The sequence below is a fragment of the Leuresthes tenuis genome, unplaced genomic scaffold (assembly GCF_036924035.1).
Source record: "Leuresthes tenuis unplaced genomic scaffold, fLeuTen1.0.hap1 SCAF_2, whole genome shotgun sequence".
Classification (NCBI taxonomy): Eukaryota; Metazoa; Chordata; class Actinopteri; order Atheriniformes; family Atherinopsidae; genus Leuresthes; species Leuresthes tenuis.
In genome coordinates this window covers 41,508,981-41,531,166 of record NW_027325356.1, presented here as the reverse complement: position 1 = coordinate 41,531,166, position 22,186 = coordinate 41,508,981, and the positions used below count along the sequence as shown (strand labels likewise).

Here is a 22,186-nt window from a genome sequence, read left to right as displayed (position 1 = left end):
ACGATGACGCCGGAGATTAAGACAACAAGTCGTGAAAGCACCATTGTATCATCACAACCCTCAATAGAGACCACATCTACGGAAAGGCCATCAACCACTACAAAGAGCTCCACAACCAAATCCTTTGAAGCAACTACTTCAAAAGCACCAACAGTAAAGACTGTAACAACAAAACCACCTAAAGAAGTGACCACTGGTTCAAAAACAACATCCACCACAACTGTGGTTGAAAGAACAACCTCAGTGCCAATTATCACGACAACAGGCCAAAAAACAGCAGTTGTGACCTCAAAGCCCTCTCTTCTTACCACAACTACACAAGGTCCTTTCAGCACTACTAGCAAGATCACAACCAAATCTATTGAAAGAAGCACTTCACCAGTCATAACAGTGAATACTGGGACAACAACAGCAGTGAATAAAGTTACAACTGGTCCAATTACAAAGTTTACTACAGCTGTTGAAGATACTAAGACCAGCAAGAAATCTACAGTTGTCACATCAAAGCCCTCTGTTAGTACCACAACTGCAACTGAACATTCTCCAATATCTACCAGGACTTCTTCTACCACCGCTGTGGTAGAAACAGAAACCTCATTGCCAGGCGTGACAACAAGAAGCCAAAGATCCACATTTGTGACGTCAAAACCCTCCATTATCACCACAACGACAACAGGGCCTTCCACCGCCACAAAGGGAATCATAACAGAATCTGTTGAAACTACTGCATCAGAAGCCACAGCAGAGAACATAGCAAAAACAACACTTCTCACAGAAGTTTCCACTGGTCCAATTACATCATCTACCACATCAGTTCTTGAAACTACAACGACGACGCCGGAGATTAAGACAACAAGTCGTGAAAGCACCATTGTATCATCACAACCCTCAATAGAGACCACATCTACGGAAAGGCCATCAACCACTACAAAGAGCTCCACAACCAAATCCTTTGAAGCAACTACTTCAAAAGCACCAACAGTAAAGACTGTAACAACAAAACCACCTAAAGAAGTGACCACTGGTTCAAAAACAACATCCACCACAACTGTGGTTGAAAGAACAACCTCAGTGCCAATTATCACGACAACAGGCCAAAAAACAGCAGTTGTGACCTCAAAGCCCTCTCTTCTTACCACAACTACACAAGGTCCTTTCAGCACTACTAGCAAGATCACAACCAAATCTATTGAAAGAAGCACTTCACCAGTCATAACAGTGAATACTGGGACAACTACAGCAGTGAATAAAGTTACAACTGGTCCAATTACAAAGTTTACTACAGCTGTTGAAGACACTAAGACCAGCAAGAAATCTACAGTTGTCACATCAAAGCCCTCTGTTAGTACCACAACTACAACTGAACATTCTCCAATATCTACCAGGACTTCTTCTACCACCGCTGTGGTAGAAACAGAAACCTCATTGCCAGGCGTGACAACAAGAAGCCAAAGATCCACATTTGTGACGTCAAAACCCTCTGTCAGTACTAAAACAACTCACGCACCATCGAAAACTACACAGGGAACCACAATTAAGCTGGAAGGAACAACCACCTCAGGAGTCACAACAGTAAAAGTTGGATCAACAAAACCTGCTAAAGTAGAGACCACTGGGCCAGTGACAAGTTTCACCACAGCAGTAGTGGAAAGCACATCCTCAGTTCCTGGAGTCATGATAACAAGCCAAGAAACCACACTTGTGACATCAAAGCCCTCCATTATCACCACAACGACAACAGGGCCTTCCACCGCCACAAAGGGAATCATAACAGAATCTGTTGAAACTACTGCATCAGAAGCCACAGCAGAGAACATAGCAAAAACAACACTTCTCACAGAAGTTTCCACTGGTCCAATTACATCATCTACCACATCAGTTCTTGAAACTACAACAATGACGCCAGAGATAAAAACAACAAGTCGTGAAAGCACCATTGTATCATCACAACCTTCAATAGAGACCACATCTACGGAAAGGCCATCAACCACTACAAAGAGCCCCACAACCAAATCCTTTGAAGCAACTACTTCAAAAGCACCAACAGTAAAGACTGTAACAACAAAACCACCTAAAGAAGTGACCACTGGTTCAAAAACAACATCCACCACAACTGTGGTTGAAAGAACAACCTCAGTGCCAATTATCACGACAACAGGCCAAAAAACAGCAGTTGTGACCTCAAAGCCCTCTCTTCTTACCACAACTACACAAGGTCCTTTCAGCACTACTAGCAAGATCACAACCAAATCTATTGAAAGAAGCACTTCACCAGTCATAACAGTGAATACTGGGACAACAACTGCAGTGAATAAAGTTACAACTGGTCCAATTACAAAGTTTACTACAGCTGTTGAAGACACTAAGACCAGCAAGAAATCTACAGTTGTCACATCAAAGCCCTCTGTTAGTACCACAACTGCAACTGAACATTCTCCAATATCTACCAGGACTTCTTCTACCACCGCTATGGTAGAAACAGAAACCTCATTGCCAGGCGTGACAACAAGAAGCCAAAGATCCACATTTGTGACGTCAAAACCCTCCATTATCACCACAACGACAACAGGGCCTTCCACCGCCACAAAGGGAATCATAACAGAATCTGTTGAAACTACTGCATCAGAAGCCACAGCAGAGAACATAGCAAAAACAACACTTCTCACAGAAGTTTCCACTGGTCCAATTACATCATCTACCACATCAGTTCTTGAAACTACAACAATGACGCCAGAGATAAAAACAACAAGTCGTGAAAGCACCATTGTATCATCACAACCCTCAATAGAGACCACATCTACGGAAAGGCCATCAACCACTACAAAGAGCTCCACAACCAAATCCTTTGAAGCAACTACTTCAAAAGCACCAACAGTGAAGACTGTAACAACAAAACCACCTAAAGAAGTGACCACTGGTTCAAAAACAACATCCACCACAACTGTGGTTGAAAGAACAACCTCAGTGCCAATTATCATGACAACAGGCCAAAAAACAGCAGTTGTGACCTCAAAGCCCTCTCTTCTTACCACAACTACACAAGGTCCTTTCAGCACTACTAGCAAGATCACAACCAAATCTATTGAAAGAAGCACTTCACCAGTCATAACAGTGAATACTGGGACAACAACTGCAGTGAATAAAGTTACAACTGGTCCAATTACAAAGTTTACTACAGCTGTTGAAGACACTAAGACCAGCAAGAAATCTACAGTTGTCACATCAAAGCCCTCTGTTAGTACCACAACTGCAACTGAACATTCTCCAATATCTACCAGGACTTCTTCTACCACCGCTGTGGTAGAAACAGAAACCTCATTGCCAGGCGTGACAACAAGAAGCCAAAGATCCACATTTGTGACGTCAAAACCCTCTGTCAATACTAAAACAACTCATGCACCATCGAAAACTACTGATAAACCAACCACTGGCCCAGTTAATACCTCCATTACATCAGTCGGTCAATCCACTATCTCAGTGTCTGGAATTATGACCCCAGACCGTACAACTACAGTTGAAATATCAAAACCCACTTTTAGCTCAAGTACTAGTAAGGGGCCATTCCCCACTACAAAGAGGACAACAACCAACATTGAATCTACAACCAGTGTACCATTCGACAGCTCAGAAACAACCATGGGTGAAATCACAGGACAGTCACATTCACCAAGTCCAATCACAAAGCCTTCTGTTTCAAAAACAACACATATAGTGGTTTCACTTGGTACCACAGAAGAACCATCTGGAGATACAACTTATATTTCACCCATAACACAGACACTTCCAGGCAGCACAGCAATTTACACAGCCAGTACAACCACTCAACCGACTGGAACCACAGTCATTTCCTCATCAAACTTCACCACTACTTTAACATCATGTTTCTGTATTGTAAACAGAACTTCTTACCATCCTGGTAGGTACTCCACTCATTTATTTTCACCATTTTCCTCTTTTTTATTTAGACTTTGTTGCAAAATATTTGAAAATATTATATTAACAATGACAAAACAATATACCAAACTGACCAACAATAAGGGCAGTTAGCAGAGCTCATAAAAAGATTTCTCCCATAAAGCATCTTGGAATTTAGTCAGACATCTCATGGCTCAGGAACTGAAAGGGAAAGTTTCAAGAATTATACACCTTTAATGGAGTTAATCTTACTTTACAAATGTTTTTGAGTCCAAAAGCAGGTCAGGTTTTTATGCTGTCTTTTTAATATAGGTCTTTCAGCACCTTAGTGTAATTTTGTAGACTACTGCATTTATCGGAGGCAAGTCCTGAAGTCTCGAGGTAATCTCCAACAGACTCGGTCAAAGAGATAAAAGATATATGTTACCGTCTTAACAGTTCCGTTAAGTCTCCATTGTCTCATGGAGATTGAGATTTTGATTGTGTTCCCCAGTAGTTGTGAAATATGTTTAAAGGGAATTAATTTCAATAATCTGAGCTAAACTATCATCAATCTTTTTTTCTCTTTTTGATTGTTTCTCCATGCAGAATTGATAGATGTGTAGGTGATTCATTTTCTTTACTTCCTTAAATTGCTTTAATTTCACCTAAAAGTTCTTGATGTGATTCCTATTATTGAATTTGCATTTGGTAGCTGTTGTTAGGAACTCCACAAATATGTATATCATTAAACAAGAAAAAAAAACGACAAGACAGGGTGTTTATACCTTGTATTAACATTTATATTTGGTCACTAGAAGACACCTGTACTGGTGCAGATATAGTAAGGATGTTTTTAAGAAGCATTGAGATCGGGTCTCTTACGCCCTTTAGAGCTGGTGTTGGATGTGTGTGGCCACATTCCTTTAATAATGTAAACACAAATGAGTCTTCGGCCACACTGAAGGCTCACCTTATCTGATATGCCTACCTATGAATGACAAGGTTTCCGTTAGAATATCTTGTATTTCCAGTGCTAAAAGCAGCCTAAATAAACACTGTGTTATTCACAGAGGCCCCCATGCAGTGAGCAAAATGAAGTGTGTTCAGCTCTAAAGCTTTAAGTCTGCCTTGAACGTATGGGGCTGCCTTTTATTCCTTGCTGCCATTCTCTGGATCTCCTCCACACATATTTCTGTTTTTCAAAGCTGGTGTTTTAATGTAGCAAACTCAGTCAATACCAAGCAAGTGGTCAATGTGTCCTTGCAAGTTACACATCTCACCCAACTCATAGATGTTTTAACAGGCAGTAAAGTTGCTTTATATTTGGAGCTGAGTGGGACAACTCTAGGGAATTTTAAAGCTTCAGTTTTTGTGTTTTTAGATAGGAGATGTCCACTCACACAGAGCTCTGCAACATCACAAATTGATCATTTTAACCCGCTACATTGGTTTACTAAAATATTCAAACCAAACTATTTGGGGAGATTCTATTGAATGGAACCTAAATAGTCTGAAAGTCCAAACTGGTGAAGTCAAATAAAAAGATTAAGAGAAAACAAGTACTTTGAAAATAGAAATGTTGACATGTATATTTAGTCACTACCATAGCTATGAGGTCTCTAAATACAGTATGGTGCTTCCCTTCAGAGGTTGCATAAGTAAGTAAATTAGGTCTGAAAGGCCCCAGAGTCTGCGACACAATAAATCAAGAGACACCACAAAGCAAGGAACACCATGCAGACAAATGAGCTCTCTAAACATGGAAGGGACAAAGTTATGGAGAAGTACAAATTAGGGTTGGGTTCTAAAAAAATATCTGAAATGTTGAAAACCTCACAGAGAACCATTAAATCCATCATAAGATAGAAAGAATATGGCACCACAACAAACCTGCCAAGAGAGGGCATTAATCAAAGAGGCAACAGGACACCAAAGATCAAGAAAAACAGGGAAAATTACATTTAAATGTGTTGAAATAGGCCAGCCAAAGCCCTGACATACCTTAAGAAACTTGCAGTCATAATTGGTGGCTCAAAAAATGACTTCTTTTGCACATTCAGGTTTTCTTTTCTTTTTTTTTTTGGTTATTATTCATTGTTTACTTGACAATAACACACATTTTGCATCTGCAAGGTTGTTGGAATGTTAAACCAATATTAAACTAACCTCCACAACAACAACAGGACCGAGATAGCAGAGATTTTAGTTGTGGCTAAATAAACAATTTGGTACATTCCTAAAAAGGAGAAATGCAGTAGCTTGTTCATCATCACCAGAAGCCATCAATCTAAATCAGCTTGAATGAAGTTAATACAAAATTTCTTTCAATACTTCACAAAGCATTGATTATCCTTTTGTGCCCCTTAAGTATAATCTGAAAAGCCTACTCTAAATGTAATGTCAACTTTCCTTCCTGATCTCTCTCTTTTTTTTTTTTACAGGGGACTTGTTGTACAATGTTACTGATGGCCTAGGGTGGTGTTTCACTGCATATTGCGATGAATCTTGTAATGTTAAGACACAATCCAGCCAATGTCCAACAACACCGATATCTAGCACCACTGCACATCCTACAACCCCAGTGGTCAGCACTACGACACAGGCCACGATTTCAAGCTCAGTTCCTTTCACCACAACTGTCTCTGCCCCCATCTCTGCCAAAGCAACAACTCCAGCTACAACTACCCTGGACTGCAATGATATGTATCCACCAAGACAGGTATAATGTGGGAGAAATGTGTTGCTGTTCTTTTAAGTCATGATTGACTTTCCAAAAGAATCAGTGCATAGTATTTAGTATTGAGGAACTGAGGAGTTGGATATTTTTATAGACTTTTAAAACAATGTTAAGGCTCTGTTTGATTTTGCTCTAAAGTGCAGAACATTGCCCGAAACCAGCAAATTTGCAATTTCCTGCAGCACACTGAGGTCAACACTACCATCTTATTTAAGCATCTCACACATGAAAACACGTTAAAGGAATCAAACTCTATTTTTCATGTTTACTCATCCTTCCACTTCAATTTTGTGGTCATCAACAAGCTGACCCATGACTGTACTGAAACAGTCTCTTTGGAGGAGGTAGACAAGGAAAAGTCATTCTTAACTGCTTTCATCAAAAACTAGTTTTACTCCGATGACTTGTCTCTGAAGACGGCAGGTAACTATAACATCTCCTGTCTCTTGTTACAGGAATGGTGCTTGCCTTCAAAACATGCAACATTACAGTTGAGAGACTTGGTTAAATTCTTGGTTAAATAAAACCAGCACTACACTATCTACAGAAAACTTAAACCTTTTTGTTTTCACGTTATTCTGTACAGTTAGAACGGAGAGACAAATTTAAAGCTTTTCACAGTTCTAAATAAATCCAGATTAGATTTTTTCATTCTCACCCCAACACCATCTTTTCAAGCTCCCTCAAGTGTTTATACCTTGGAGTAAAAGATGGATTAACACAAAAGTGAAACTTCACATTACAATACTGACACATTTACAGTTGTGATGAACATTGTGATTGTTTGGGCTTGGGTTTAAAGAAGCTGTGATAAAAAACAGAGGACCGCATTTAATGCTTTCATGGGACATTGTGGGAAAGTAAAAAATGATATTGTATGATTCTAAATAAATTATGTACTTTTAATCAGAAACCATACTGACAACTGGAATATCAGTATTTCTGCGTTCTCATTGTAAACTCTGAGTTGAAAACGTCAATGCCTCAAGATATGAGTAAAATTAATTGGGGGTTTCAAAGGGGGGTGAAAGTTGAACATCTGGATGTATGTTAACATATTCTTTCTAGACCCAAATCAAAGTAACGCACTTACAAAAAAACAAAAACTGGTCTCCATTTTTTGAGAGAGATGTTGAATTAGTCTTTATTATTTGACACACATTGTATCTCATGTTAATTTATACTTTTCAATCCACATTCAGAATGGAGAGTCCTGGAAGGTTAGCAATTGCAGCAAAGCTACCTGCATCAATGGCAAGATCTCAGTGGCACCCGTTGACTGTCCTCCCGTACACCAACCCATTTGTAGCAATGGACGCAAAGTTGTCAAGATGTATGATGATGACGGATGTTGCTTTCATTATGGATGTGAATGTAAGTTAAATATACAACCTTTCAATAACTTATATATTCTTCTACTACTTGATAGGTTGCAGAGAGCCTGTAACTGTTTGCATTAAAGTTCTATCCGCATTAGACACTGTAATATGTGTCATCTTACCATATATAAATCAGATGTCTCAGAGTTACACAATGATTTTGTGATTTAATCTTTTCTGTCAAAACAAACGTGCACAAAAAAATTCAAACAATTGCTTAGAAATTGATTTTGCTTTAATGGTATTTAAGAAACATGGTTGAAATTTGAATATCTTCTTCAAAGATATGAAGGAGAGGTATTTTAAAAAGCATTTATGTTGTATTGATTATATAGTGACATTACAGGATTTGTTTACTAAATAAATGCCAAATAATTTGACAATACAGTTGATGCAGTATCAGATTCTGTCCACCAATAAATGAACATTATTTGCTTACAAGAGGTCAGTTGTATTGCACCTACTTATAATTTCTGTACACACTTCTTCTAATCCTGCAGGTGTGTGCAGTGTCTGGAGTGGATCCCATTACATGACATTTGATGGAAAATCATACAGTTTCAGTGAGAACTGTTCTCACTACCTGGTCAGGGAGATTATTTCTAAATATAACCTGACTATTATAAAAAGCCACGATCATTGTGATCCCTCAGACAGCACATTTTGTCCCCTGGCTCTCATTGTTACATACCAATCCTTTAAGGTAGTTTTAACTCAGCTGAAGACTTCAGGAACAGCAACTAATGTGGTAAGCAGCAGTTCAAACAGACGGAAGCTGTCGTTGTAGTGTCAGTATCTCACTTAGTTATCCTGACAACACTTAAGCCTAGAACACTAACGTACATTTTTGTAACACCATCACTATAACTATAACGCCTCATAAAACAAAAAAGGTACCCTTTTTATCGGGGGACCCTACAAAAAGGCTCCAAAATTAGTGAAAAATTAGGGAATTGTTAATGTGATTCATTAAAAAAGATAAAAAATTTAAAAAATGCAGCTGAGAACTTGTTCTTGGGCCCACCCGTTCCTGGGACATAACCAGACGTTAGTGTTCTATGGTTAATGGTTCATCAGTCAATCAAGATAATATGATGCACGAGACAACTGCTGTTAAGCTTAGTTCACAGTGTTTTACATTGTTTTTTGTCTTTTTGTCCCACAGGTGTATGTAAATCAGAAACGGATCTATCCGGCCTATAGCAATTCTGTCCTCCTCCTCACTGGAACAGATATGGTGATCACATTGGTGATACAGCATATCAACACAAAAATAGTCTACAGGGGCTCCTCATTCAGCATTGACCTGCCCTATTCTCTCTTTGCGGGAAACACTGAGGGACAGTGTGGTGAGTTACCAGAACACATGGTCTTTATCACAACCCTGTTTAGTCAGTGTTATTAAGTCTAATCGTGGGATGAAATTTATGGGAAATATTTGACACTTGTTACTAGAGAGTTACAGGGGAAGTTAAGTAGTAGCTAAACACCCGCACAGCAAGATGGACCCACCTCCAAGCTTTACTGTTGCACCTCATGATTTGCTTCTACTCTATAGGGCTTGGCAACGAGACATCATGTAGCAGTCCAAAAGCAAAAGGGGATGTTCTCATAATATGTCCCCTCTGAAGTTTAAATCATCTTAGCACTAGACACAAGATATATATAATGGGAGGTAGAACATTACTTCAGTTCAAGTGCAGCACCTACCTGTTGATGATCTTCAACTTTGTTAACTGTATTTGAAGATTTGTGTTATCTTGTATATTGTTGTACGGAAAATGATTATTAAGACCAGGTTTTATAAATCATTCAGAAAAGAATGAAAAGCCACATCAGCTTGAAGTCCATAAATGTGCCACCTGATGAGCCCAATGACATGTTGGTCAGCACTGCTCTCTGGCCTGTATAGGGATTATAGGGATCAGGAGGTTCTTCATTAGGTACTGAGCTAGTATTAGAAGGTTAATTTTTTAATTTAGGTAATTATTCACTGGTCCATTTTTTTGTAGCACATGTTTCTTGTGTTTACTTTGAATGGTTAATGTTAAATGGTTAAATGATTTTTGGGAATCTGATGGTTTCCAAGCACACATCCAAAGTTTAAGATTAAACTCATTAAAGGTATTTGTTTAAAGACAAATCTGTGTGGAGAACTGTTTCTTATTTGAGGAACATTTCTGTGGTCTTCTGCCTCTGTTTTATCAGGTACCTGTGACAACTCCAAGGACAATGATTGCCGGTCTCCAAATGGCCAGGTAGAAAGCTGCTCAGAGTCTGCTGGCCAGTGGCATGTCCCAGATACACTCTGTGCCACCCCATCAACCCCCCCAGTTGTTACAACAGCACCCAGGACTACACCTCAGTCTCCACCCTCAACAACACAGCCCTATTGCAAACCTTCTCTCTGTGATCTCCTGAGCAGCAGGTAGGGGAAACACAAACACAATCTTAAATTCTTTTATCTTCTTTATTCCTTTAAGTAAGAATTATGCACATTAGAGAGTATCTGAACTTTTGTTACTCCTTGTATTTATGTTACTAGTCTTATGAACTCCACATGAAAGTTTAAACCCATTCTTTTGAGAGTTAGGATGAAGTTGAAATTGTAAGGCCTATGTCAGTAGAAATATGTTAGCATATCTAAGGACCAAATATTCACTGCCAAAACCCTTCAGAAACTGTTCAGTTCAGTTTCAGGACAGTGCCAGAAGAAAAAGACAGAGAATGGCTCAACAGCACTCTTATGTACAACAAATTAGACATTTCGTAAGAATAAATCCTTCTTGATTAAACAACCTCTAATTTTCTGACAATTTGTACAATATTCTGATTGTTTTTTTTTTGTCTTTTGCTGTACTATTACTTTTAAGATTTATTTCATGCTTTAGTGACCTTTTTTCAACAGTGGAAGGAAAAGCAGGAAAGCAGGTTTTTGGTAGTACGACATGTGGATTCTACCATAATGGAACAGCTGATAAGAAATTAGTGTTTGGTGAATATAAAATTTGAATGGCCCACAAACAAATTGAGCGTTGTCAGAAAGTCATTTCCTCCGTCTTCCTCTTCGTTTTATCAGGGCACTCCAGGAACAACATGAGCTGCTTTGCATTGATCGTATGTTGTCAAATGTGGGTGTGTAGAGGGCAGAATATTAGGCTGCACGTTTTCAGGTTAACTGTGATTGCGAAAGAGAGCATTATCTGATGACGTGCATGTACACAGTTGTATTAGTCTGATTATTCATTGGCTTCTATAAATATAGTTTAAACCGTTTACTAACTTGTCGCGACATACCCAGATCGACCGAAGTAATCTTCATGACTTTTTTTGTTTAGTTTTTATCTACTCTCTTTAGACTGGTTGAAGAAAGTACAAATTCCATGTATACATTTTAATGTTATACAGCGATTAAAATATTTTCTCAGACAATAGTTTGAACAACATCTACAGCCATAAAGCATTGCATACTTTCTTTCATGCACCACTGTAGTGATACTGTAGTGATTATAGTGAATTAATTTTGAGTTCTATGTAAACTGAAATCTAATTTTTAAGTTCTACTCTTTATAAATGGGAACAATATGTCCATCTCTTTAGACAGGTATAGTTAATAAATCCTGTCATTTTCTGGTATACTCATTTCCAAACATGTCCCTTCTAGTGTATTTGCACCCTGCCATGCAGTCATAGCCCCTGGTCCATTTATCACATCCTGTGCATATGACATTTGCTACGGTGGTAACAACACCTGCTCCAGCCTAGAGGCCTATGCCACTGAGTGCTCTAATGCAGGAGTATGTATTGACTGGAGGAATGCTACTGATGGGCTTTGTGGTGAGTTATAGAGTTAACAATACAATACTTCAACTTTTCAAGATTTTGAAAATGAGTAAATAAATGTATTTCTATCTTACAGAGCACAAGTGTCCAATCAACAAAGTGTACATGGCCTGTGGTCCCATGATAGAGCCTACATGCAATGACAGGTACAGTGAATAATATTTTAGCACAAGCAAAGTTTATTTTGATGATTTTTATTTTACACAGAAATGACATAATGAGCACCTGTCTAATATTTACTCAGGCAGTCAAAAAATCTCAACCAGTCAGTCTGTGTTAAAAAGACATCTGAGGGTGTCACGGCGTGTCTTTTACCAGGAAGTTAGCTATTAGGCATGTGCACTGCTAATCGAGTCAGAACGGCCCATATAGTCGACTTCTTTTTTTTAAAGTGGACTAATTTTTGTTTGGGATAGGAGGAGACTTGTGTTTCACAATGCAGAGACGTGGTACTAATTGTTTCTGCTGAGTTTGCACCTATAGTGGAAGCAACAGAACGATTAACCGGCAACAAAACAAAGTGAAGCGTGGCAGTATTTCACTCAAAGTCCAATGAACATTATATGGGATGGAGCTAGTTTACCATGGTTCTAACAGCGCAGTTAGGATTCACTTACTAAACTATCACAAAATGTTCACATTACGATGAATGGATGGATGGAAAGACAACGAAAAATGATGGGTTTTGATGCAGCTTAACGACCGGAACAGTAGCTGCTTTGGTGAATAATGTTAGTTAAATGATGACGTCAACTTTAATTTAATCAACTTTAATTGGCTTGATTAGTTGACCTTAAAAATCACTTAAAATGCCCATCCATAATAGCAATATATCTCCCGGGCCTTGTGGGTCGTGGAGTGGTGTCTCTGTGGTGTAAGCTTGCTTCACAAAGACGCCATCGGACCCCTTCAAATTGGTATCTGGCATGTTTGGAGCCCAGGTGAACGCCTCAGACTTCGTTATGTTTTTCGTAAGCAGTTTTTTACAGGGCCCACTGCTGTCCTGCTGGCTGCTATTGTAGAGGAGTGCTCTTTACACATGGTGGGGCTACTTGGGTTGTCATGTTTCCCTTTCAGTCAGTGGTCAGTCATTTTAATGTTAATACGGGGTGGTAGTGGCTCATGACTCAGCAGGTAGAGTGTGATACAAAGACTTGATGAGGGTCACAAGGTATGCAACATTATATACAATTCTGCATAAAAAGTCATGGTTTCCACTTTTAGAATGTTGCCATTTGCCATTATTCAAACTGGTTGGAATAATCCCACCACTGTAATAATTGATAATAATGTCTCTCATACCAGGTACAATAAGAAGTTCCACGCAGATGGCGAGGCATTCGCTGGCTACACAAAGGAAGGTTGCTTTTGTCCTCATGGCACCACATTATTCAACACAGTGTACGACACATGTGTCACCTCCTGTGGTAAGAGGATGTACTGTAAACACTAAGCAATAGTGACTGATAGAGATGTGTCTGACTGATGCATGGAATTAAAACAATGAATAGTGTTTTAGGTTGACTGAGTGATGAATGATGAATTGTTGTTAAACAATGGGAGGAAATTACATGTGTTATATGATTTAACTCAATTAACACATTTGTTTGTTCACCTTGACAACTAGATCAAAATGTTTTATGCCTCTAAAGTCAGTTTGTAGGTATATGTTTGTAAGAGTAGATGATAAAACCAGAGCCACCAGCAATTTTGTCAGAATTAGAAGAATTACATAATCATCCTTCAAAAATGTATAAACAGTAGAGATCAGTCAAGTATATAACTTATCCTTTCAGTCTATTAGTCTTGTTCACCAAACTTTCTCTATCTGTCACCACCTTTCTGCTCACGTGTCTGTGCTGGGATTTCAGGCTGTGTTGGACCTGATGGAAAACCCAAACAGGTTAAACCTCTGCCATACACACATCTTCATGCACAATAACTAAGCATTACCTTTGATTCTGAAGTGGTTTATTTCTGTTAAACAGCTAGGTGACACATGGACAAGTGAGTGCAACACCTGTGTGTGTGACGAGGATTCAATGAGCATCAACTGCCAGCCAGTTCAGTGCCCAGCAGTACAGAGACCCAACTGCAGCGAGCCTGGCCACCAGCTGGTCAACAAAACCAACGGCTGCTGCACAACACCGTCATGTGGTCAGTTATATTGTTGAAGGCCAAGATGTGATAATGTCACTACATATCACAAAGCTGCAGCTATAGTAGAAACAAATAGTAATCACAAGATTTATTTGAATGGGATTGGAACTTTTAGTTATACATAACTGCCACCTAATATTATTAGCATGTGATCTGCATCTAATGATTAGATCTATGGATGAAAAGCACATGTTAATGCAGGTTCAAATTACTGTTACAATTACATAATATACTTCCTAATGTTCCCTGAACTTCATATATTTCCTTTTCATTTGGAGTTCCTGTTTGACAGCAGTGTTTTATTTTCTGCTCTGTTTTACAGTCAGCATTGCTGAAATGGGTTAAAATATACTGTAATGATGTTTCCTATATGGCATCTTTCTGCCAAATTACCTGATGCCTTTTGATCTGTTTCTCACCGGTGAGAGAGAGAATGACAATGACATTTGCAGCTTATTTATCCAAGGTTCAACAGTATGTTGGTTGTTGAATTGTCAGTTTTTTCACCAATGCTTGCATTGTCCTAGTTTGTAGTGACCAATCATATATGTTCATGTGTCGATGAAAATCAATTCAAAATGGTCAAAGTAACATGATTATTCAAAGGTAATATTGATCTGAAGAGATTGCTTAATGTTGTTGATGAATGAATAATAACGCTTGGGTCAGAAGAACACATTCACTAATTTACCACAAACATCTATCATTAAAAAACAACCAATCAGATTGTTTGTAATTCCTGCTGTTAATGTTTTTCCAAAGTACTGAAGAAATGTTTAAAAAGGTCTCCCAACATGCTTCCATGCCCATAGACGTAGGAACCAGGAGGGATGTTAAGCAATGTTAAACTCATTCCTACGCCCTTGTCCATGCCTGTATGCAGCTCCCAGTCAGAAGGCTTCACATGTACTGTTCTCCTGCCAAAGAAAATCACGCTTCCCTCCATGTCTGTCCGCAAGTTCCGACCCACCCAATTTACATATTAAAATCTAGCAACAATGTTTACTGCTTGTGTTAGGGACCAATAGAGAAGTTTGATCACGCCATGTAAGGGTGAATGTTTGCTAGTGGGAGCTAAGAAAGTCCAGCTCAGGACAGTCTCCTGCTAACATGACAAATCATCTTAACAAGCTGAACCGATGTCGGTGTTCTTATAAATGACTGAAATGGGTAAATCCTCACTTTTACATACTGTCAATACCTTTTCTACATCCAACAGAATGCAGCGTTAACCTGTGTGTGGGTCCCATTACCTGCCCACTGGGCTTCCACCTGACTGTTACCAATGGCAGCTGCTGTCAGTCCTATGACTGCGGTACGTGACTCTCATCTGCTGACCGCTCCGGTCTGCACCGTATGTGTTGTGTGGAAAGATAGCACAAAACATTTGTGCAAAGTTAAAGAACCTTTTTCACGCGTGCATGCGTTTCAGTTATTGTTAAGGACATTTAAAAAGTATTTTTAAGGGATTACAAGTGCCATAATCAAGCCTCATTCCTCTGTTTGAAGTCTTACTTGTGAAGGAAAATCAATGTTTTTTAGGAATATTAAAAGAAACATGCTAATCAGATGTATGGCTTGTTATGTTGTTCCACTTCCAGTTAAATTTGAAGCTGTTCTTCTCACATTACAGACATTTCAAAATAATTGTATAGATAGATCTCTTTTAGAACACACAAATAGACTAATTCAAATAAATCAGTGTCAACTATCCTAATTTTTTTTTAATCTCTGCAGTTCCTAAAGGTGTATGTCTCTATGACATGACTGAATTCAAGGTAAGTAAACAATCAGAATTTTGGTAATTATGAACAAATTCTTCAGACTTCTATAGGAAATAATGTGAGATCACTTAAAAATGGAAACCTGCATGTGTCACCAGGTGATTCCCCTGATTTAATTTAGAAATGTCCAGTTGTCCAGCGTTTAATTATTTGAGGTATGTTTTATAAGGTGAAAATGTCTGTGATTTGTCTCATTTACTTTTTTTATATTTTACACGATAAAACAGCTCAATGAGTGTTGTTCATAAGCAGTGGTTTCGTTTTTATTTTGCTAAGAATGAATACATCGGAGTGAAAGTACAGGGGCGTCCTTGAAAATTGATGCCTAATAGTATTAACACACAATTTATATAATTCTATAGCCCGGAGCAAAGATACCAACAGCAGAAACACCATCAGTACCACAATCAGCAACAATCAGAAACAAGCGAAGCGAAGCAACACTAGGATCTTCATCAGAGGAGTCTGCTCAACCTTCACCCTGCCAGGAGTGTTACTGTGGCCCCAGAATGGATCCCATTACCAAGCTGAACATCATTGCCTGCAAACCTCTGGTGTGCAACACAAGCTGCTCTGAGGTAAGATCATTCAAAAGACAGAGCAACATCTGAAATCTACAGACAGATGCTTATTAAGAGAACATTGGAAGAAAATTCTTAAAACTGTCGGCACTCTCTCTGAAAATGAAAGTGTGGATATTAGTAAAGATGAGGGTTCTTCATGAAGCATCTCAGCCCTCAAAAGAGCTTCTGAGGTGCATAATGAAGGAGTAGTGAAGAGGACTGAGGAGTTCTTCAAGAAGAGAAGAAAAAGGATGAAAAATGTTACAGATAAGATTGTACAGGAATCATGATCAGTCGATCTTTATTTACACAGCACTTTTTAAACAAAATGCAACTGGGTGCTTTATTATGCAATTAAAAGGACGCAAGCATTGCACGAAAACAGGTATAAATTATGTGAAAGAATGACCACGCTCGGAAAAGCTATTTGCATTTATCAGAAACAATATTCATCAAATCAGCTTTAAAACAAAAGAGGCAAATAAAAAGTGCTGCATAGGTCAAAAATCCAATAAAGGACCCAATTAAAAGCCCAAAAGTTCAGAGAGTTACAAATAATCTCTTTCAAAAAGGTAAGTTTTGAGCTTAGTCTTAAAAACAGAAAGGCTTCCAGTGTTTGCTTGTGACTGATTTTATTAGAGATAGGCGCGTCTGGTCTTGGATCAGCCTAAAAGAACACGCCCCCCCTCTGTTCACTGAACTCCTCTGGCTGCCCTTAGCATCAGATCCAAGTCCCTGATGTTAGCTACAAAGAGCTTAATGGAACGGCTCCATCTACTTGTTACTGTGGAGAACAAAACCTATGAAATAGTCTCAGTACATTTCGGTGTGGTGCAACACCATATCATTGTAATGTAACAACAGCATTTGACTACACACAATGTGGCAAATAGCCAGGAAATGCTATGATCTGAACTTTGTCTCAGTTTTTCTTCAATAAATAATGACGCGTGTGTTTTTGTTCATCTGAGGTTGGATTTACTGAATTTTAGGGATCAGATGATCTTGTTTATTGTATCCTGATAGGTCAACTCTTAGGATAAAGAGATTGTATTTTCTTTTCATGTTACTGTAATTGTAAAAGTCTTTATGATATTCAAAATAAAGTTTAAATGAACATAAAGTGGAAAAACATAGGACAATATAAAGACACACCAATTCTTTGAATAATTCAATTCAATTCAGTTTTATCTATAAAGCGCCAAATCACAACAAATGTCATCTCAAGGCACTTCAGTGATACAGTTTCATGTAAGATGCATTTAGATTTTTAATTCATTTCATTTTAATCAATAAATCAAAAACCTGAATGAGGTGTGGTAAATGTGGTAAAACTTATTTTTTGAGCCCTTGTGGCCTTTATTTGAGGGTAAAGAAGACAGGAAAGTGAACAGATATATATTTTAGAGTGTAGAACAGTCTGGAACCAGAATTACATAAGGTGTTCAGTTTTTTTAATGTGAATAAATATTTTTAAAACAGCTCTTGTCAAAACTTGGCAACAGCAAAATCTAAGTCTGAAAAAACAACATACAGGAAACTGAAAAAGTACAACAATAAGGAAAACTGAAAATGATTTCTCGTGGAATATTGTTGGATGTAGACTGATGTCTACAGTTTTCTAGTTCAGCTGAGCACATTCATCCATTCAGAAAGCCTCAGTCCATATAAGCTACACGGTGCTTTCTTCTACACATTCGCACACGTTCTTTCAACACAGGGTACAGGACACTTTGACGTGTGGCCCAGGGAAGCCAGGAGTTGAACCACCAACCTTTTGATTGGTAGGTGACTGCTCTTCCTCCTAAGCTTCAGCCACCTGAGACATTGGACTATAATACAGTGCTTCAAGCATTTGTGCTCGATGTACAAATGTTTCAGGCATTTAGATAAATATTGGATCATTCTAACACACATATAAAGCATATAGCACCCAAACTGCATCATGTTTCTCGTTGCTCTGTGTTTCATTTTTGTTGTCCTGTTGCTGACTCATTCTGCAGGGCTTTGGATATCAGACTGCGACGGACAAGTGTTGTGGCACATGTGTTCAGAAGAGCTGTATTTTAACCACACCTGACAACCTGACAATGCATATCATCGAGGTCAGTGCTCTTGCAGTGCTTCCTCATGTTTAATGGCAAGAACAAAAAAAAGGCATATTAGCGATATGAAGTGTTCTTTTCACCATTTTTTAGAATGTTTAGAATTTACCAGCAAAATCCATTTAAATGAAGTTGAAACTAACAAACTTGAAACTGGTTTCCATTTGTAAAAGGTATAGAAATCAAAGAACCTAAAGATGTCTCATACAACTGTTTTCCATTGTGTTGTCTTTTTAAATTATTCAAATCTGAGGAATTGGGATCTTTTTCTAAGTAGCTGACTCTCTAATAGCTCCACTCTTCATTCTGTTACAGGTCAATGACACATTTATTCCGCCTAATGACAAGTGTGTACAATATACCTGTGAGAAGACCAATGGACAGATTGTCACCAAGGCAACCAAGACCATTTGTCCTCCATTTAACTCCCTGGACTGTGAACCTGTGAGTTTATCAGTTCCTGACAGATGATAAATCTCTGTCAACTGCTTGAACCCATATAGTCTGTTTCTAACACCTGTCTTCCTCCTGTAGGGCACTGAGACAACTGATGCTATCGGGTGCTGTAAAACTTGTAAGTTGGCAGATGCTGTTTATGATAATCAAATATGATTAAAAATGAAAGGTTCACCTGAGAATAAAAAGTGTGTTAGTATGTAACAGCTGTTGTGTGTTCCAGGCAAACCCCTGAGTGTTTGTGAGGTCCACAGTAAGCAGATGTTGATTGAGGTGAACCGCTGCATCAGCACAGAGCTGGTTAACGTCACATCCTGTGTTGGACACTGCAGAAGCTCATCCATGTGAGTATATGTAGCACAATATTTGGACTTCAGCTTTGTCAGCAAAGATCTTTTTATTTATACTGGAAAGCATCCGAGCCAAATAATTTCTCAAATACTTACAAGGGAAATCCTCGTCTGAAGTTCAGGCTCTGAGAGCTGGAACTGATCCTCTTTGTGGCTCAGTTCCTTCAGTCCAGCGTTGAACTGGACCAAGTTGTTAAAACAGTGGGATGAAAAGTGTTTGCTGCACATTCACAGTCTTTAGCTAACTCTGCTGGAACATTAGCCTCAGATATAGTTTATCCACTGGGCTCTTATATCCTCTGAGGCTGCTGCTGGATGGAAGATGCATGCTCCTCAGTGCAGCTGACAGCAGAACATTTCTGTGAAAATCTGTTGACATCATTCTAGGTTTGTTGAATGCGAGCAAGACAATGAGGATGTGACTTAGAGGTTCAATTGAATTCAATTTAGTTTTATTTATAAAGCACCAAATCACAACAAACGTCATCTCAAGGCTCTTCAAAGATACAGTCCAATTCAAGCAAATTACAATCTAATTAATTTTGATACAATCATAAGCCAATCAATTCCAATTAATTAAATTCCAAATTAGTCCTATTCATATGGGACCAATTTTTTAAAAAGTAGCCCAGATAAGGAATCCAACAGATTGCACTGAAACTTATACTTATAAAATGTTGCTCAAATTGTGCTTGTAACGTTCTGTCCGTATCATGAGGGGTAAAATCAAAGCAAAGCATATCTCTTTTCAGAGAAAAGCATATCTCTTTACAGTAGTCCAATCTTGAAGAAACAAATGCATGGAGCAGTTTCTCTGCATCACTCTGAGACAGGATGTTCCTGATTTTAGCAATATTACGAAGGTGAAAGAAGGCAGTCCTGGAAACCAGTTTTATATGTGCGTCAAATGATAAATTCTGGTCAAAAATAACTCCAAGGTTCCTCACTGTAGAACTAGAAGCCAAGGAAATACCATCTAGAGTAACTATATAACTAGACAATTTTTCCCTGAAGTGCTCAGGTCCAAAGACGACGACTCCAGCTCTTTGTCGTTGAGACATGCTTGTAGTCAAACCAATTGATTGGTTTCATCAGGTTAAATCTAACTTAAACCAGCCTAAACAAGCTTTAAATCCCAATAACATGTTCAAGTCTCTGTAACAGAATGCTGTGATCGATCGTATCAAATGCAGCACTGAGATCCAACAGGACAAGCACAGAAACAAGTCCACTATCAGAGGCTAAGAGGAGATCATTGGTAACTTTCACCAGTGCTGTTTCTGTGCTATGATGCACTCTGAATCCTGACTGAAACTCTTCAAACAGATTATTTCTATGTAAATTATCACAAAGTTGAGCTGCAACATGAAATCATCTCATGAAATCATCACTGCTGAGAGTTAAAGGAATACATGGCTCAACAGAGCTCGGACTCTTTGTCAGCCTGGCAACAGCGCTGAAAAGAAACCTGGGATTATTCTTATTCTCTTCTATCAATAATGAATAATAAGCAGTTCTAGCTTTACGAAGTGCTTTCTTATACATTATTAAACTATCTTTCCAGACTAATTGAGACTCTTCTAAATTAGAGGAACGCCACTGTCTCTCCAGCTTTCTTGCAGTCTGCTTTAACGCAGCTGTGGATTATACCAAGGAGCCAACCTCTTCTGACTGATTACCTTCCTTTTCAGAGGGGCAACATTGTCCAGTGTTGTACGCATTGAAGCTGTAGTGCTGTCAACAAGAGAGTCAAGTTCTACTGGAGTAAAATTTAGGTAGCCATCCTGTGTCATATCAGCACATGGCAGTGAAGAAAAGGATGATGAAATCAACTCTTTAAATCTGGTTACAGCATTCTCTGACAGACACCTTCTATATGTAGAATTCTTCTCAGAAGCCGTATAGTCAAGTAATGTAAATTCAAAAGTTATTAAAAAATGGTCAGACAAGACAGGGTTATGAGGGAACACTGTTAACTGTTCACTCTCAATGCCATAAGTCAGCACAAGGTCAAGGGTATGATTAAGGCAGTGAGTAGGTCTGTGAACACTTTGAGAAAATCCAATAGAGTCTAATATAGAATTAAAGTTAATATTTAGGCTGTCATTTTCAACATCTACATGAATATTAAAGGCACCCACTACAATGACTTCTGCTGTAGCCAGGTTTCTGTAAGACAAAATATATCAATATGATGATCACAGATCAAATCATTCACTAACAGAGACTTCAAAGGGAGAGATCTAATATTCAGCAAACCACATTTAATAGTTTGATGTTTTTGTTGGGGGGGGGGGGGGTCTTCTTCTTCACAGTTATTTGCGACAAAAGTATCAGTAATGTAATACATTTGTCAATTATTAGGCTAAAACAAATGATCAATTTAACAAACACCTATTTGTACTCAAATGTGAAGTGAAAATGATTTGAAAACATCTGTAGATGCACCTTTGAGATGGGAAGTGTATAAGAAGCCTGTAAGTGTGGAATGTAAGAGCTGCCCTCTGTGGGTGTGTATGTGCAGGTACTCTGCAGAGGCGAACACCATGACTCACCACTGTGAATGTTGCCACGAGGCGAACACCAGCCTGAAGCAGGTGGAGCTGACCTGTGCAGATGGTTCCAAGCTCCACCACAGCTACACCCAAGTGGAAACGTGTCATTGCAGCAAAGACGACTGTGCAGGGGGGGGTACTAAGCCACAGCGCCGCAGGAGGCGCTGACTTGTTGCTACTTTTCACAAGTCAAGGTTTCACCTTAAACATTCTTAATTCTTTCAGCCTTCATTATTTATCACCTAACATGCTCTTGATTAGTGTCACAACATACATCTGTGATATCAACTTTCTTCAATAACAATAAAAGTATTTCTGCAATATAAACAGTTGCATGGACAATCTTTGTGGGGAATG

At 38.7% G+C, this 22,186-nt stretch overlaps 2 protein-coding genes across 3 annotated transcripts in view; both read left to right on the top strand.

The window, feature by feature from the left end:
* The window catches only part of LOC140302507 (uncharacterized), a 32,244-nt gene extending 31,525 nt beyond the window's left edge, over positions 1–719 (top strand). Inside the window, exon 31 of the mRNA XM_072381321.1 lies at positions 558–719. Coding sequence (XP_072237422.1) covers positions 558–719 — 162 coding nt within the window. The remainder of the gene's footprint in view (positions 1–557) is intronic.
* A 1,723-nt stretch (positions 720–2,442) lies between these two features.
* Positions 2,443–22,156, top strand: LOC140302268 (intestinal mucin-like protein). Of its 2 annotated transcripts, XM_072381107.1 has the most exons (20): positions 2,443–3,623; positions 3,702–3,916; positions 6,339–6,616; positions 7,837–8,008; positions 8,514–8,761; positions 9,179–9,362; positions 10,222–10,441; positions 11,678–11,850; positions 11,933–12,002; positions 13,162–13,283; positions 13,728–13,759; positions 13,845–14,013; positions 15,236–15,331; positions 15,754–15,794; positions 16,163–16,378; positions 18,367–18,468; positions 18,784–18,912; positions 19,003–19,042; positions 19,148–19,268; positions 21,799–22,156. In XM_072381107.1, the coding sequence occupies exons 1-20, from the start codon at positions 2,470–2,472 to the stop codon at positions 21,995–21,997; spliced, it is 3,981 nt and encodes a 1,326-aa protein (XP_072237208.1). In that variant the 5' UTR covers positions 2,443–2,469; the 3' UTR covers positions 21,998–22,156. The 2 variants fall into 2 exon arrangements, with proteins under 2 accessions (XP_072237208.1, XP_072237207.1); XM_072381106.1 differs by having other exon boundaries at positions 2,443–3,916.
* The last annotated feature ends 30 nt before the right edge of the window (positions 22,157–22,186 follow it).

What these genes read in the sequence shown, in the direction of transcription:
- LOC140302268 (XM_072381106.1), top strand. Translation starts at nt 2,470, where the DNA reads ATGGTAGAAACAGAAACCTCATTGCCAGGCGTGACAACAAGAAGCCAA. An exon ending in CACATGTGTCACCTCCTGTG is followed by an intron (nt 13,284 to 13,727) that starts GTAAGAGGATGT and finishes CTGGGATTTCAG; the next exon opens with GCTGTGTTGGACCTGATGGA. An exon ending in TGACAATGCATATCATCGAG is followed by an intron (nt 18,469 to 18,783) that starts GTCAGTGCTCTT and finishes ATTCTGTTACAG; the next exon opens with GTCAATGACACATTTATTCC.